We start from the raw sequence: 16,865 nt of genomic DNA, 5'->3' as shown, positions 1-16,865 counted from the left end.
CCTTTCTGTTGGTCGCTTGTTAGCAGACCCTTCACGCGATGGCAGAGCGAACAGGTACAGGCAGGGCCCATAATGATAGCCCTATAGTTTAAATCTACTACCCACACATGAACATATGGAAATGGATTACTATTTTTAAAAAAAAATGTATTTATAAATGTATTTAGGAACCTATCCATGTGATTTTTAGTGGGGGTCGACCTCAAATCCTCTAGGGGGGTCCAGGGGCATGCCCCCCCGGTAAGATTTTATTTTTTATTTTGGAGTTAAATGCATCAATCTGGTGCATTTTGAGGGGAAAATAAAGAGACTAGATCTATGGAAACACCTATATTAAACAGAACGGTATACATTTCAATAATCATAAAATCATGGCCATAACCAATAACATACCATTTCCAATATGAAAAAAACACTGAAACTTGTTTATTAATTTATTTTTGGAATCAGCCTCTCCTGTCTCTCCCCCCTGCTCCTCTTTGAGGCAGCAGCAAAGACTAGTTTTCTCTCAACAAGTTTTAAAAGTGTATCTTACCTTTTTTCACCTAGTTAACTTTTTATTTATTTATTCATGCATATTTTACTAATCACATTACATTTCATTTAGCTGACGCTTTTATCCAAAGCGACTTATAATGACCGATTACAGGGACATTCTCCCTGGAGTAACTAAGGGCTAAGTGCCTTTCTCAAGGGCACACTAGTGGTGGTGTTCCTGGCGGGATTTGAACTCACAGCCTTCCGATCTTCAGCCCACCTCACTATCCATTAGACCAATCACCCTCTCAAATAGAAATATGTGTTTACATAAATGGTGACCACACCGTTTGAGACCCACTGAGAACTTAGACTAAGTTAACTATCTAAACACTCAGAGAGTCCTTTACCTCACCTGAGCTGAGGTTATCCCGAGCTTGAATGACACACAGAGACCAATCAAGGGCTTTGATTTATGAATCTGTATGACAGTAGCCATGTCGGCAGGCACACTCATGTGGACAGCCAGTCACCCTGTGTGAGGCAGATGCCACTTAAACAGGCCAGAAGGAGCGAGATCAGAGCAAGGGAGCGAGGGATCATTGTCTACAAGTAATCGATCGCAGATGGCGTCGGGGTCACGGGACGAATAAAAAAAAAAAATTATAAAAAAAACAACAAACCTAAATGGGTCGTGAAATATACCCTGGGCGGCCCCCCCAAGTATAGTCTATGTGTGGGAAACCCTTATTCTGAACCCTCAACAATACACCTGCAGTGTTTCAGGAACGAGAATCGTGGCATATGACTTATAAATATCAAAGTGCAAATACCCCATGAAGTATTAATAGTAATTCATGTGGCGTGAAGGATTTTCAAAATGTACACTGAATGAACAGGCAGGCAGCGCATTTTTGTTGGAAAAGACTTGTTTTCCCTAACACTGTTTACTGTAGGTAATATATTTAATGTGTGACTACTAGCCCAATTTAAGTATTGATTTTTATGGTTGCAAAATAAATAACCATCCTGGAAGTCCAAAAAAAAACCTGAGGCCAGTACACCACATTGCAGGCAATCTGTTTATAATGTTTGTGCAATATCCTGCTGACAGGCGAACAAACAAACTAGGGGCACAGGAACAGCTTTCTTAGTGTCAGTAATATCCATAATAACGAGAGCAGCCTGGCTATCAGTGTAGTGGAAACTAGGCTATGGAGAGCGTCTCCTCACTGTGAGCCAATAACAGCATCCGCTAACAGAGTGGTTATTTCCCCCGGAGCGGTAAGATCTGAGCCATGGAAGAGAACACACGAGACACACATTCACCGTAATGATCATCAACTCAGCTTGGGTGTTATTATCATCTGCTCGTTTATTCATCCTTCAGAAAACACACACGCATACACAGCCGCAGAAATCAGAGTATCAGTCGTCCAGGCATCCATCGAGTCTGTCAGTGGTATATTGGCAACATTGTTTAGAGGCACTGAAAGTGTGCTGAGGTTTTCACAGGAGTACAGGAACATATGGTGTCCTGCAGTGGGCGCTTTGAAGGATGTGTTGGGGCCCCTGACAGTAGAATTCTATGTATGTATGTACAAGACCAGGAAACATTGGCTTCATGTGAGGCAAGCATGACATTCTCTATATGTTGTGATTGAGTTACAACATTAGAAATTATTACAGCAGAAGTGAATAGGCAGATTCAACATATACAGAGTAGTTTTGGGAAATGTTCTTTTGACTTTCTTGGAGCGGTAGAGCAGGAGATAGAGACCACTCCCACCCTCTGAAGGCATGTATGGAGCTGGAGCCCAAAAGCTTTCCTAACTTCAGGTTGTACTTCCTGGTTATGTCAACAGTTATACAGACGTCTCTTTTATAATTGTGACCATATGGAAAATGCCTTTTAGGATGCAACACAATTATTTGTTGCCAAACCGAAATTGACCACTGGGCAAATTTGAAACGGTAGTAATTTGAACCTGTTTCAGCCAGTATGCTAAGCTAAGCTAAGCTAACCACCCCCTGGATTTAGCTCCATACTTTCACAATTTGCAGACATGGCAGTGGTGTCAATCCTCATCAAACTCAAAGCAAGAAAGTGACAAAAGGTATTTCACAAAATTTGAAACTGTGCCTTTGCAAATCTTGCTATCAAAACACATTTTGTTTTATCACAAGTTGTTCTCAACAATGGTTCTAATCCTGATGCCTCCGGTGGCTGGAGAAAATGCAAAACACTGGACGAGAGTTTTGATTGAAGACACCTTCACTGTTCATCCAAAGAGCCTCTTCAGCTTAATTGTTGCTGAAGAGTGATAGTGGCCGAGGACTCTTACCATTCCCTCATTGTAAAAGTGGATTGTCCTGCGGCTCATGGTTAGCATAGTTACCTGATACCACTATTATCCACAACAGATGGACTGAAGAAGCCTTTCAGATCAACGGAAAAGTGATGACCAAATCATTTGGATTCAACCTTCTCCAGACAACTGTTTGTCACTGTAATTACAAAGTGTTGGAAACTACTGCCCAATACATGTCATACACATTAAGCTTATTATGGGCTTTACTGTATAACCCTACAGGCTCACAGTTATAGTCTATATACAACTCAGGTCCATCACCATCCCTTTGTTAAGTCAACACCAGACCAGTGGTGTCTAATTTCGTTGAGCGATATATCTTTTTATATAACAATTTGTACCAAACTAGGTTGTAAATGACAGATTATAGTAACCTTCTTTTTCCCGATATAACCTCACAGTGGCCCATCTGCCTTAGTATGATCAGTGCAACCAATGGATAAACACACACAATTACAAATATGATACACATCCATTTACAGTTTCAAATTCTCATCTTGTAAAACATTAGGATACAAATTGTTGAGAGGCAAATTATGACAATGGTAGCAAATATTCACTTGAACTAACAACAATATATCATCTTTATAAATGTCTTTTAAATTCAGTGCAAAAATCATCTTTCCATTGCCCTTTTGTAGATTAAGCACAACGCAGATATTTCTAGCCGGTCATTATTGAACAGCATCCCTCTCCAGTAAAAAACATCTCAACAGTTATTAAGTATGAATTTACTCATGCACAAAATAAACCAGATACAATGTATACTCTGCGATATGTATTACCGCTGTGTTTCACAACAGAGGACTGGAATTCAGCCTATGGTGCTGAAATACACCAGGATTTTGATAGTTGAAGAGTAAAACTAATTATGTTCTTAATATTATATTAACCAGCTCTTACAGTCTCTAAAAAGCAAACACAGTTGGAACAAAACAAAACAGAAACACTAACCTCAATATTTTAGCGTATTACCAGTTCAAACAACAACCAAATAATCTTTCTAGAAGCATGAATGCAAATCTAATCTATTTCAGTAACAGTGAGCATATAAAAGAACCGATTGCCAAAATATTAAACCTGTTAACATATCAAGGTCAATGAAGATGACTTCATTTGCCACAGTAATTTATTGATTTAATTGGCTTTTGTTTTTTTTTGGTTGCACAAAGGTTTTACTTTGTGCAACCAAAAAAAAACAATAAAGGTAGAATGGAATTTAACTGAAAATAGTCGAGTATTGTGTTAATTGTCATAACTCCTTTATTTTCGGGTCAATCCTGTTGTGGCTTCCTTTAGTGTTCTAACTAATATATTGGAGGACAATAGATCTTTTATCCGCTCCAGTTGGGTTCATTCACATGAGCAAAAGAAGGAATATAATTCAGGTCGAAATGCATTTCCCGCAAGAAAATCTTATTATACTGATTTACAGATGTCTTTTTCCCAATGATGGAAAATATATGTTTTGGGGCCAATGGTATCATGCTATCATTATCAAATGTTGGCCAGAACCCGGTGTTGTTCCTGGGACCTTGTATCCATTAGATAATTTGATGAATCAAAACTTTATTTTATAAAGAAATATCCGACATGTGAGTACAATAAAGATTTTAAACAGTGTTCCGTCTACAAGATGGACAAGTTTATCTTATAATGCAAAACTTGCTTTCAGCTGTGAAAACTCTCCTAACATTTTCAATGTCTTGTTCACAGAAACAATCTGATGGGAATAATTCCAGCTTTGTCCACACTAAGGCCATTACCTGTGAATATCAAGTAGATATTTAAAGGGGTCCTGAGCCAAAAGGTTAGGGAACCACTGGTTTAGAGAGTCAAAATACATGAAACCATTTACTACTGTGTTATCTCATAGGATCTTAAGGCTCTTTAGTTTGATAGCTTTCTACACTTTCCCCATGTCTCTATGCTTTTGCTGAAAGTGTTCATCATCTGCATTGGAGTGTGAGCCTGTCAACATAATAAAAGGTTGTGCCATCCATTCCTTCATGTAAGACAAAGCATGTTATTTCTAGGAGGAGAGCTATTAACAGACTGCAACTGAAGAACTCCTCGACTCCCTGTGTCTCGCCCACAGCTTTCACTTCAGCTCTGCTTTCATCAGCTCACCCTTGTTCTTTTTCTTATTAAACTACACGGCACAGTGAAAACAGCCTCATATTTAGTTTTCTATGCTCTGTTAGTCACTCCAACTCTCTCACATGTTAATATCCTCACAGTGCTTTTCTCCTGAGCGTCCTCATCTGTGTGATCAGGTGTTTCTGTGCCCAAGAGTCAAATGAAAGATGTGAACAGCTGCCTCTCCCTGCAAATAACCAAACCAGGATATTGCTTTCCTTTCACATTATACCACTGCTGATGTGACCCGATCAGGCTTTGACTGGGTGTGCATGTGTGCGTGGAAAGTTAGAAAAGCACATTTAAAGGGAAGCTGTTTCACCTTTGAACTACAGTAATCTATTCTTGTATACAATATGTGTGACACATGTTGCAATCCAAAAATCTACTGGTGATACTGTAAATGATTACTTGAGCCATAAATACACTCATTATTTCTATTTAAAGAATTAAAGAACTAATGATCAATATATAAATAACAATTTAAAAGTCACATTGAGTGTTTCAAACAATAAAAATGTAGATTTTTGTTTACATTGACTACTTAATAGAGTTGCTCCAAATACTTTGTGACAGCGCTGTGTTCAGCTCAGCACTACTGAGCTGGAACAGATAATCGAATAAACAGAAAGAGAAAATCTAATTTGATTCCGATTACACAATTGATGTTTTCAGGATGGGTTGAATACTGAAAAAAGCATCTCTACCTGGGTCAGTTATAAAAACAACAGAAAACATTACGTGAGTTGTCTGCAGCCACGTCACACTGCATTCAAATCTGTTAATGTCCCCTGTGGGAATTGCGATTGGTTAGGAGAATTAAATGGAGTGTCTTACAACCCAAAACATCCATGAGCTCTTCAACATGTTCATTTGCAATCTAATTAAAAGTTAAGTCAAATGCTTTCAGCTCTCTGCATCACTCCCGATCTATTGTCACATTTCTTCCTATCACAATGCCAGTTTGGCTGACTTGAATAGAAAGAGATAAAGCTTGAACCCTGCCTCAAAAGAAGCTTCAGAGACAGCTTCTCCTCTCACTGTGCCGTCCTCCGGCACAGTCACAATGATGAGACTAGCAGCTTTTAACGAGACAGATGGTACTTTAACAATGAACAAGGGCATCACCCAAAGTGCTATAAAGGGCCTACAGTAACATCCACACACAAACAGTGCTGAGACATTCAGTCAGTGCACATAAGATCCTGATCATAGTTAAATGAGATAGATGAGTATTTACAATGTATTCTAGGCTAACATTAACCAAAGGATTAAATAATATTCATGTATATTATCCTAAATGTACATCTTTAATGTCATTTGAGAATATTTACATAATGTGGATTTATCATAATAAAAGAGGCGACACAGATAATAGAACAATCCAATCAGTTGCATTGATTGGTTTCCACTATATGTCAAAATGGCTAGCCAAAGTTTACTCTTTAAGTTTAGCCTCATTCTCACTAAAGGCACAAACAAGGCTAGCCAGGATGTAGCCTCCAGCCTGAAACACGCCAGAAAACCGCTAACAAGTCGGCTAAGGCTTATAGATTCATGTCACACTGAAAACTCATCTCTTTCGACTCCACTTCGAGCGTTAGAACTATTAACGAAGCACTTTTATACTAATAAAGGACTGGCTTACCTAAAGCCAGTTGAGTAGCACTTGAAATGTTTGGCTCTATGAAACCTGATGTACTTATATGATTCTGTTTTCTTCAAGGTTGTGTCTTCCTGGTCGAATGTACTTATTGTAAGTCGCTTTGGATAAAAGCGTCAGCTAAATGCAATGTAATGTAATGTAACACTGTTTATAACAGAGGATGTTGTGCTTTGTTTTTTTATGAATTAGCTTTGGATTTATAACCTGTGTCAGGTTAAAAAGATGTTGAATTTGTGGCTTATAGTTGTCACTATAAGTGGCCCTGAAGACCCTTCTGTAGGGCCTGTAAAAAATACCTGTAGGACTCAAACTTTGTCCTCAGCGTTGATTGTTATCCCAACGAGGACACTTGTCTGACCACGTGTGTGTTTTTTTCAATTCTTCAAGTACCAAAACAGTCTACCAGTCTTCTTGCTATTTTCCACATTTTGCATTCCTTGTAAATGCTTTAGCCCTGTGCATGTACCAAATGTGCCTCCTCTCCTGGGATGTTGGCTTTCTGTGCACCACTAGTCCTTTTCCTGCAGCCTGATCAAGCTCAAGATGTACTTGCAATCCATTTGCATTTACCTGCATCCTGAGTCACAATGCAACCCACTCAAAGCCTCAGAGGAGACTGAGACAGAGTGGAGTGTCTCAAACTGTATCTAACTCTAAATAAAGAACTTGTACATCGAAAATCTGTATTCGTTTTTTTACATGTCTGTTATCTGCAAACATGTTACAAGCCTCAATATACAGACATCATTTCAAGAGTAATACCTGGATCAAATAAATCCATCAAATCTCATTGAAGCTTCATATTGTGGAGCATTATGCTAAATATGAGGATTTTAGCGTATCAAATGAATTGCAACAAGGTCTTGAGGCCATGTGTGCTAATCTCTTCTCTGAATGTTCCCCTTTAACAGAGGGAAGTATTTGCCCTCCAGCACTTTGGTCTTCTCTTTTTGTCTCCCACTTATTCTCTGTCAATCTACTCTCTTTCTGTTATCTCCCCGACCACTCTCCTCTTGTGTCTCTTAGCTGTAGCCGAGGTTCTCCATCTCGTGGCGGTATCTTAGCTCCGACACTTTTGCTTTGTGCTGCTTGCTCTCAAGATGCTGCCTGAAGTCGGGCTCCTGCTCGGCTCCGCAGTTACACATGGAGCAGTAGAACTGTCCGCTGGGAGTCACGCACATTGCCAAGTCCCTGGGGATGCGCTGCCTCGGTCTCGGGTTGTAGTACGGCCCTGGAGGTAAAAACAGAGACGGACAATAAGTACAGTAATTGTACAGTATGTTCAAATTCAAAGGTTTTTATTGTCATATGCACATAAACTACAGTGTATAAATGGTAATGAAATTATTCTGAACTGAGCTCCTCCAACAATGCAACATATATCATAAATTACAAAAATAAGCAATACAAAATAATGCAAGAAGTCTATATACATGTAAATAGAATATGATATGTACAAGAACAGAATATGAAATTAAATAATGTACATTAAGACAAAGTTAAATACGGTGTATTGTGGTGATAACTATTTATATAAATATGAATAAGTAGATTATGTACACATTAAGTGGCTTATTCCGATGTATCTTCTTATCATGGCAGCTGGAAGATATCAGTTATCTTTGTGATCTTATTAATCCATTAATTCATTAGTTAAGAAAGAATGTCAGAACATTTTGAAACATTTAAATATGACTTGACTAGAATCTTAAGTCTTACACAACGGAGATAGTCAGCCAGTAAGTCCACCACTTTGATCCAGATGCTTTGATGTTAAATCAACAACTGTTGGATGGGATGCCATACAACGTGGAACAGACTTCCATGGTTCCCAGACAATGAATCCAAAGGACTCTGCTTTGAGTGGAAATCTCTTCACAACTATTGGATGATTTAACATGAAATTCAGATTTTATGATAAAATATCTTCAAAACGAATGACATTTCCATCAGCTTTGTGTTTAGTGCAAATGATAGAGTACTGAGTTGGCAAACATGCTCAAAGTGATGCCTGCTTCACCTCAGCATGTTACTGTTATAATGCGAGCCTGCTGATGTTAGCATTTAGCACAAACCCCCGCTGGGCGTATGTACAGCCTCACTGAGCCGCTCCCATGGCTGTATACTTTTAGTAATGTTGCATAATAAGAGACATTACGTAATGAAAGACAATCAAACGACAATTAAATTCATGTTACAGTTGATTTATCCACTAACAGTTTTAAGTACAAATTAGATGTTTTCCACATTAAATAATACGCTGGTTACCCAAAAATAAGCCACAATTGATTTTGCATGTAAAGACCAGCATCATAGATTTATTTATAACCTGATATATCACCAATGTGTGATAAAGATACAACTGGGACTACAACGTGTGTTGATTTGCGTGTTTGTTACACAGCAGAAAAACGAGAAGCAGATAGAGAAAGCGGGAGTGAGTGCAGCTATTTTGAGATTTATCCATCAAGAAAAACGTATTAAACCATCAGAATGTCGTGGTTTATGTGTGTGGTGTGTGTGTGTGTGTGTGTGCGTGTGTTTGCTTTATTTTGAGCTGAGTGCTACTGTTTTTGTCCCCGGAAAGATACAGAGACATAGTGAACTACGGCAAGAAAGCAAGAGTTGTTTGACGTCAGCAGAAAGTCTGACCTTTTCTACTCTGTATCTGTTTACACAAACACACACACCCACCCACACACAGAGCGCCAGTATGTGTGCGTGTGAAAGGCGAAAGCAGACACTCACACAAGCAAATGAAGCTTAGCGCAAGTTCAACCAGGAAGACCGTCTTTACTCATTCATGTATTTCTATCTCCATGTTTCTACTCTCTCTCCTCTCAATAAGTGACCAGGGGCGTCACTCTTCAGCTTAGCCAATCACTTCGCTCTATTCCCAAGAGCCATCATAGCGTGCCGTCAAACCCTTTAAACTCTGCTCTTTCCCCTCCGACAGCTGTCATTTCAGGTGACTCAACGCAACCCTCCTCCACCCTTTTCACCTCCCGTCCCCTCCGAATCCAGGGTCAAGCTAAAACCACTCCTCCTCAGACCGACCCAACTATCCATTCACCACCACCACTGTCTAGACCCCGGGGGGTTTTCATCGGATCGGTTCTACCCTCCCGAATGATACTTCCTGCACAACGGGGCCTAATCGCCAAAACTACTGTCACATTCATTTGTGTACCTGCGCATTAAATATGTATCATCAAATCAAAACCGTCTCTCCTGATTGAACTATAGTGATATAGAGTGGGGGCTGCTTTGTGTCAGCTTTCCTAAAACTAAGTAAATCTGGGTGCCCTGAAATGGGTAACAAATAAAGAAAATGACAAACACTTTGGGTAAAAAAGAACATTGATCCTTGCATTTTTCTTCTTCTATTAATGCTGCCTTCAAAGGCCCTTAAAAAGAACTGTTGGCACGTTTAAATAAGCCAATAAAGTTACAAATGGTTTTTAATGACATTATGGACTTCTATAGCAATATGTGTCTATGGAATATAACGTGTGTGTGTGTGTGTGTGTGTGTGTGTGTGTGTGGTGTGTGTGTGTGTGTGTGTGTGTGTGTGTGGTGTGTGTGTGTGTGTGTGGTGTGTGTGTGTGTGTGTGTGTGTGTGTGTGTGTGCGTGTGTGCGTGTGTGCGTGTGTGCGTGTGTGCGTGTGTGCGTGTGTGCGTGTGTGCGTGTGTGCGTGTGTGCGTGTGTGCTGTGTGCGTGTGTGCGTGTGTGCGTGTGTGCGTGTGTGCGTGTGTGTGAGTACATTGTTTGACAGTCCCAATGGAAATATAAGCAGAAATGTGCATCTAGTGTTTTTATTATTAAGACTCTTATTCATAAATGTTTAATATTTTACCTGGCATAGAAGCAGGTAGCTGTGGGCTGCGGCGGTTCTTCACCAGTCTGTACTCACTGCCATCTTTCCTGTTCCTTCTTGGGGCCGCCTCATTGCTGCTCTCCCTGAAAAAGGCAAGAGTCAAAATAATTGTTGTTATTGTTTGGAAACACTGTCTGGCGATCTGTTTCCACATGTTCAGCTTGGCTGCTTTGGTATCAAAGCCAAAACCAGTTATGTGTTTAACTTTAGTTAAGTAATGTTTCTTATTCAAATACATATATATTTAATTTCAGTCATGGCTTTCAGGAGATCTGCAACACAAATGCTAATCTAACACAAAACGAAATAAGGACAAGGCGTCTGTATACTGCATAAGGTTTCTACATTTGAACCTACAGGTTACTGGAGATTTGTTGGGCCTCAGCGAGTCGTAGTTTCTTGGCGTGGTTCTTGCCCTGGTAGTGGGCCTGTGCAACTGCCAGTGAACTGAAGGAGGCGTCACACAGCTTACAATAGTCATTCTCTGTGGCCAAGATGACCCGGGTCGCTCCTTTATACTGTGCCTTGGACAAAGCAGTGCAGTGTATGTGACGAGGGAGAAAGAGAAGAAATACATTTTTCGGACAGGTTGGAAGAAGAGAAGAATTTCAAGCAAAACCTCTTAATATTTTCAATGTAACTGATTTCTGTTGTTAAATCTATGAAAGCAATAATACTAATTTAAAGTCAAAATTGTATAATTATTAGTTAATGAAGATAATGTACTTGCATGTTATGTTGGTTAATTGGTTCAACTACATGGTAAATCCATAAACAACAATAACTACTTTATTTTGGAAACTTGAGAGAAGAAACCTGTTGGGATCACAAATTGCATGTCGTCACTTTTCAAGCTAATATTGCAAAGTGGTAAGAAAACAGATGCTTTTCCCCGTCTCCAGCAGTAAAGCAACGTTTATTGGAGTTGTTTTTCTGGTTGCCAAAATGTCATCCATCTCATAACACTGTAACATTTAGGTAGGTTGGCTCTAACCTGTCTGCCTGCGTCACTGTCGTTTGGTCCTGAGCTGAGGGATGTCTGGCCAGCCGCCTCGAGGACCTCTGGTATCCTGGTGGCTGGAGGCTGCTGACTGCTAGCATAGAAATTCCTCAACTTCTTATTGTGGTTCTTTCCCTAGACGAAACGATAAGGAGAATGCTGTGTTTGTTTATTTATGTATCTTAATATTGATTTGGTTTGTACATTGTTATTTTAACAGACCTGGTAGTGCGCCTGCGCCTGCTGAGCAGAGTTGAGTGTCACGTTGCAGAGTTTACAGTACAGTGGTTTGCAGAGTTCCCCCAGTGAGTCGTTCTGCTCCTCCATCCCCAGCAGAGAACCCTCATCCCGGGGCAGCTCGCTGGCTGGGGCTGCCTGACCCAGGAGAGGGCCAGGGAGGAGACAGGACATCTGGGCTGGTCGTGGGGGCATTGGGGGCAGGTGTGAAGGGTCTGGGCCCATTGGAGGAGGGGAGCACATGGGGCTTGGAGGGAGGGGAAATCTTCCGGCTCCGGGTCCCACTACAGGTGGAGGCACCAGGGCCTGTGCAAGGTTTAAAGGTGGAGGCCCCAACGGTTGTATAAGGTCCATGTTTGGAGGCACTATTGCGTGTGTATGATCTACAGGTGGGGGACCCAAGGTGTGTGCCATTGGTGGAGGCCCCATTGGCTGTGTTGGGGCCATTGGAGGGGGGCCTAAGCTGTGTGGGGGGGCAATAAGGGGATGTCTTAACACGTGAGGAGGCGGGGGCCCAAGAGTCTGGGTAGGTAGCATAGTAGGAGGTCCAAGTGCCTGAGCAGGGACAAGGGGTGGCAGGCCAAGAGTCTGTGTAGGCACCATTGGTGGGGGTCTCAGCTGGTGCAGAGAGTCCATGTGGTGAAAAGGCTGCTGGGGGAGGCTGAAGAGACTCATAGGGGGCTTCAACATGGTCTCTGGTCCTGTGGACAACAACACATTATTTTACACAGGGGAACACAAATCAAATACACTTCTCAAAAGGGAATTTAGTAACCTTGATGATTAATTAACAGCACTAAGAACGTTTTTTATTATGCCATGTCAGTCGGTTGATCTAACACATCTCAACAACTATTACATTTTCTATTTATTTTTACAGAGGATTAATCCAAAATAATCTAGTGCCACCGCCACCTCAAAATCCAGTTGAGAAACCCTAAATGAAAGATTGCCACAGACATTTTCAGATAATACTATTCAAATGTCTCTGTTAACCTACTGGCCCTTCCTCTGGCACCATGAAGTTGACATTTTGCTTTTGAGTGAAACCTCTAAGTAACTATAGGGTGGATTACTATAAAAATGTGTTCCAGACATTCATATTTTCATCATAGTGAATTAAAATAACTTTGGTTCTGCACTGACTTTTCATCCAGAAATGTTCCTTTTCATTGGTTTATTGCCAAATTCCTGCAAAGGTAAAACCATTATCATGAGTCTCATGTGTTTAGTGTTAAATCAGAAATGTTAGCGTGCTTACAGTCTAAACTGTAATGATAAGCATGGTTAACAAGCTAGACACCGGTCTCATCTTTACACCAAAATACATTCAACTCTATAAATATATTCTTTAAATGTCCAAGTTGAAGACATTATCACTTTCATACCAAAATATAAAGTGGATACTGCCTGTTGAACTTGGTTCAAATCCAGTGACCAATGTACAGTGACACTAATAGAAGGAGCATTTTCTTTCTTGGAGCCCGGAGCAGGAGAGATGTAAAGAGATGGGCGAATGGAAACACATTCCCGGACAGAGGAGCTTCACACTCCAGTAAGCATCAGAAAGAATAGGCTAAGCCTGCAGCGCCTGCAGTCATGCATATGGGACGTTACGTACACATGCATTTGCACACACAACAAACGGAGACAGTGACATAAAAATCCCCAAGCTGCTCTGATCTGAAGAGATCTCAGCCTGAAGTGTGACTGCTCGATAAACTAAAGTAGGTCTGTCTCTGTCTGTGTGAGTGTACATCAAAGCATGGCATGCATGGTTGTGTATGGAAAACTAAGACAACACATTATATTAAGAATGGCAATGAGCTGATTTTGTGTGTTTGTTGGGTTGCTCGAGTGTGCCATTGTGTGTGTGTGTGTGTGTGTGTGTGTGTGTGTGTGTGTGTGTGTGTGTGTGTGTGTGTGTGTGTGTTTCTCTTTGGCCACATATATTGTCAGTAAAAGGGCCAACAGCTGTGTCAAAACTCACAGTGCTGGAAGCTCAATGGTGGTGATTCATGGACTCAAAATAACATCCTGAGGTGTTTGTGTTTCCGAACTGCTGTTCACTGTCAGTCTGCCTGTCCAGTCTGTCTGTCACCTGGCCTGGCTTCAAGAGAAAGGTATGCTGGACAAGCACTGACCCTACTACAGTCCTGTGAACTGCTAGATGACACTGTGGCAGATTCAGCAGGGCGAGATGAGTGGCCTATACATTAGTAAAGTCATACTATGCAGCAGCTGCATATAAATATATACATGTTTCACTACTCATTGGTATTGTAAGTATTGTCTTACAATATCCTGCTTAAAAAAGCTTTTACATTTGCTATTTTTGGAAGTGTCATCTTAGTAGACACTATCTGCTACCACAGGGAGTTGAAAGCTGATTTATCTAAACAGAAGAAGATGTGACACACCTAAAGTAGATTGCAGGAGCATCACAGCAATGACAGCTCGGATGCAAAATTGGTTTAAATGTTACTTTAATGTTAAATTCTAATAATTTGAATATCTATTATAGCCATAGAAAATGTCAAAAGAATGCAATAGGCAATATAGAGTATACAATAGTACAGGTTTTAAGACATGTGCGCTTATCATATTCATTTATGTTCGCAGTATTCATTGAATGAGACCCATACAGTATGTTGTTGAATTAGACACCCCCTCAATGCTCATGATTGCCATCGAGAGCCAATTAAGTTCCACATACTGCACATCATCAACCTAATCAGCAGCAGCCTCATGAGAACCCTTCCACCCTGATTGAGCCCGCCTGCACAGCAGTCTAGAAACCTCACTGCAGAAGCAATTACACACACAAAGGGCGGCTGACCCTTTTTGCTTGATATCATCCGTTAAGCAATTCAGAGTGTGCAATGTGCCACCACAAAACAGATTACATGACGAACATACATTTACTGTATATCAGTAGTAATGTAAAGTATGCATGAGGATGTTGCTGTGAATCCTTTAACCAACACTTCCTCCCAACTTCTTTAACTCCTTGTGTTACTAACTTGTATGAAATTGCTTTGCATTATGATGTCATGTAGCAATTACCATACTAGATAAAAAGATAAACCAATGCCAGTTGTGTCTCAGATCCAGATGCAGGTCCTCAAAAATTGCAGTCTACAGAGCACACATTTGAACAGCCACTGAATAGATAACCATGGTTTTGTCTGTTCATTTTGCTTTTCTTTTTTTCTTTTTAGTTTTTGGACAGGACACAATAAACTTTGTAAGTCAAAGTCAGTGTCATGTGTTGTTGCTCTGAAACAGCCAGCAGCAAGTGGTCAACATTTGTTTTTATCAGACAGTATTGTTCATCATTGTTGTGGAGAGACTTTGTTCTAAAAGTTTCAGAAGAAGAAACCACAGTTTTCTTTTAGACTCATTACTTATTTATTAGTTCATGATTTCTTGAATTTGACTAAAGATTGCTTGCTTGTAGAAAGAACCACGCCAGAAAACAACTACTGTCCAAGTCTGATGGCCTCCACTGAGAATCTCTAAATGGGCCAAGTTTGCATTTTCTCTAGAGTTTCTCTTGCCTTACTATCTTGTGCCACATCAATTATGGAGCAATGACAATCACATGCCTCCTGCACTTATTCAATCTGCTTCACTGGGCATTGGACAACCGCAAATGCAGCAAAGACAGTGAATGTCTTATTAAAGTTTGCAATTTACTTTATGTACCATTAGGGTAATGTCTATAGTCTTTACTTTTAGATCTCAGTAGCACTTTATGTTTGAATGAATGTCATAATAGTTAACATAAATTGTGTGGTACTGTATGCTCAAGACTCTTATTACCAGTCACCTAGCCTATGCATTAGGCTATAAATACTATATCGATTAGTAATCGTCCATTACCCCTTATACCCCTTATATAAAGCAACACCTATTTTAGCACATGACATGTAGAGTCACACATTTACTTTATTCATTATTTTGTCTGACAAGAAGTTGGCATTGGAACCAAACTTTGTATTCAATTAACAATAATATCAAAAATAGAAAAAGTCAACCAAATGCTAAATGTTCATAATTTACGTCAAGCAAACGTATATGATAATAACTTATGATGTAATACAAATTATGGTTTACCAGATTTGCCAAAAACGTCCATCTTGGTGACACATATTGTTTCTGCCTTATTTTTGATTACCAATCAATTGCAACAACTTTCACTAACTTCAATCTGAGACATGTAGTATAAGCAATGAAGACGATTTAATGGCAGGAATATTTGCCTACCATGTCTATAAATCTGGAACATTTGAGTTACATGACCATGATGCTGGCCGCTGTTGACAGCAACTGTGCAGGTGCAATGAAGAAACACTTGCTGTGTAATTGCCACATGTCACCATCATCTGACTGCAGATCAAGCAGTGCAGTGAAAGCAGCAGCAACGATTACAGTTTCCATTTCTTCACCTGCTCTGACCACCGCTTGATTGACAACCATACCTGAGGGATGAAAGTGACCATTACACTCTATTCACTGTTTCAGATAACAGTCAGCTAAAACCTGGAGTCTCTCTGGAGCTCTCCTACAGTACGAGGGATCATTAGAGTCCCGACAATCTGGGATTTTGCATCGCAGCATCTATGCTCGATAGGCTATTCAGTGAGATGACTAGTTCACTCGTTTAGAGGACATTATGGTGATGACAGGCTGACAGCAGCACCAGGGCAACCGGTTAAACATCTGCAAATGTCTCTTTCCCTGCACATTACAGCGCATCAGATTGCCGACAGTCAGAGGGAAGCTACTGTATTGCAAGCTTCTCCTTACCTGGCAAACGGGCAAGATAATGCCTGCTGTCACCGTAGTTTACGGGAGGCGAAGTGTAATGTCTGCAATATTCCGCACTCTGGTAGTACGCTGCATCCCCGTTCTTCAGCTGCAGCGCCATCATCGCAGTGACATCCCTCTGCCAACTTCTACTCAACCAAAAAACCGGGCGACCAGGCAGGAGGCTATGGAAAGCCAACAGTGCCAAAATATGCCACTCTCTGAACACGAATATACTTTTTTCCGCGAGAGGTTTAAACCTTCCCAATTTGGAATATCTCAGC

General features: G+C 40.5%; 1 protein-coding gene across 2 annotated transcripts; it reads right to left on the bottom strand.

The window, feature by feature from the left end:
* Positions 1 to 1,810: 1,810 nt before the first annotated feature.
* Positions 1,811 to 16,733, bottom strand: zmat3 (zinc finger, matrin-type 3). 2 transcript variants are annotated; one of them, XM_034209982.1, is made up of 6 exons: positions 16,582 to 16,733; positions 11,755 to 12,470; positions 11,527 to 11,667; positions 10,890 to 11,056; positions 10,512 to 10,615; positions 1,811 to 7,885 (listed from the first exon to the last, which is right to left on the bottom strand). In XM_034209982.1, exons 1-6 carry the CDS (start codon positions 16,703 to 16,705, stop codon positions 7,677 to 7,679), a joined length of 1,461 nt encoding a protein of 486 aa, XP_034065873.1. In that variant the 5' UTR covers positions 16,706 to 16,733; the 3' UTR covers positions 1,811 to 7,676. The 2 variants fall into 2 exon arrangements, with proteins under 2 accessions (XP_034065873.1, XP_034065874.1); XM_034209983.1 differs by having other exon boundaries at positions 10,890 to 11,050.
* Positions 16,734 to 16,865: the final 132 nt, after the last annotated feature.

The sequence above is a fragment of the Gymnodraco acuticeps genome, unplaced genomic scaffold (assembly GCF_902827175.1).
Source record: "Gymnodraco acuticeps unplaced genomic scaffold, fGymAcu1.1, whole genome shotgun sequence".
Lineage (NCBI taxonomy): Eukaryota > Metazoa > Chordata > Actinopteri > Perciformes > Bathydraconidae > Gymnodraco > Gymnodraco acuticeps.
Note: the sequence above shows the minus strand (reverse complement) of the source record. Positions and strands in the feature narration are given on the sequence as shown.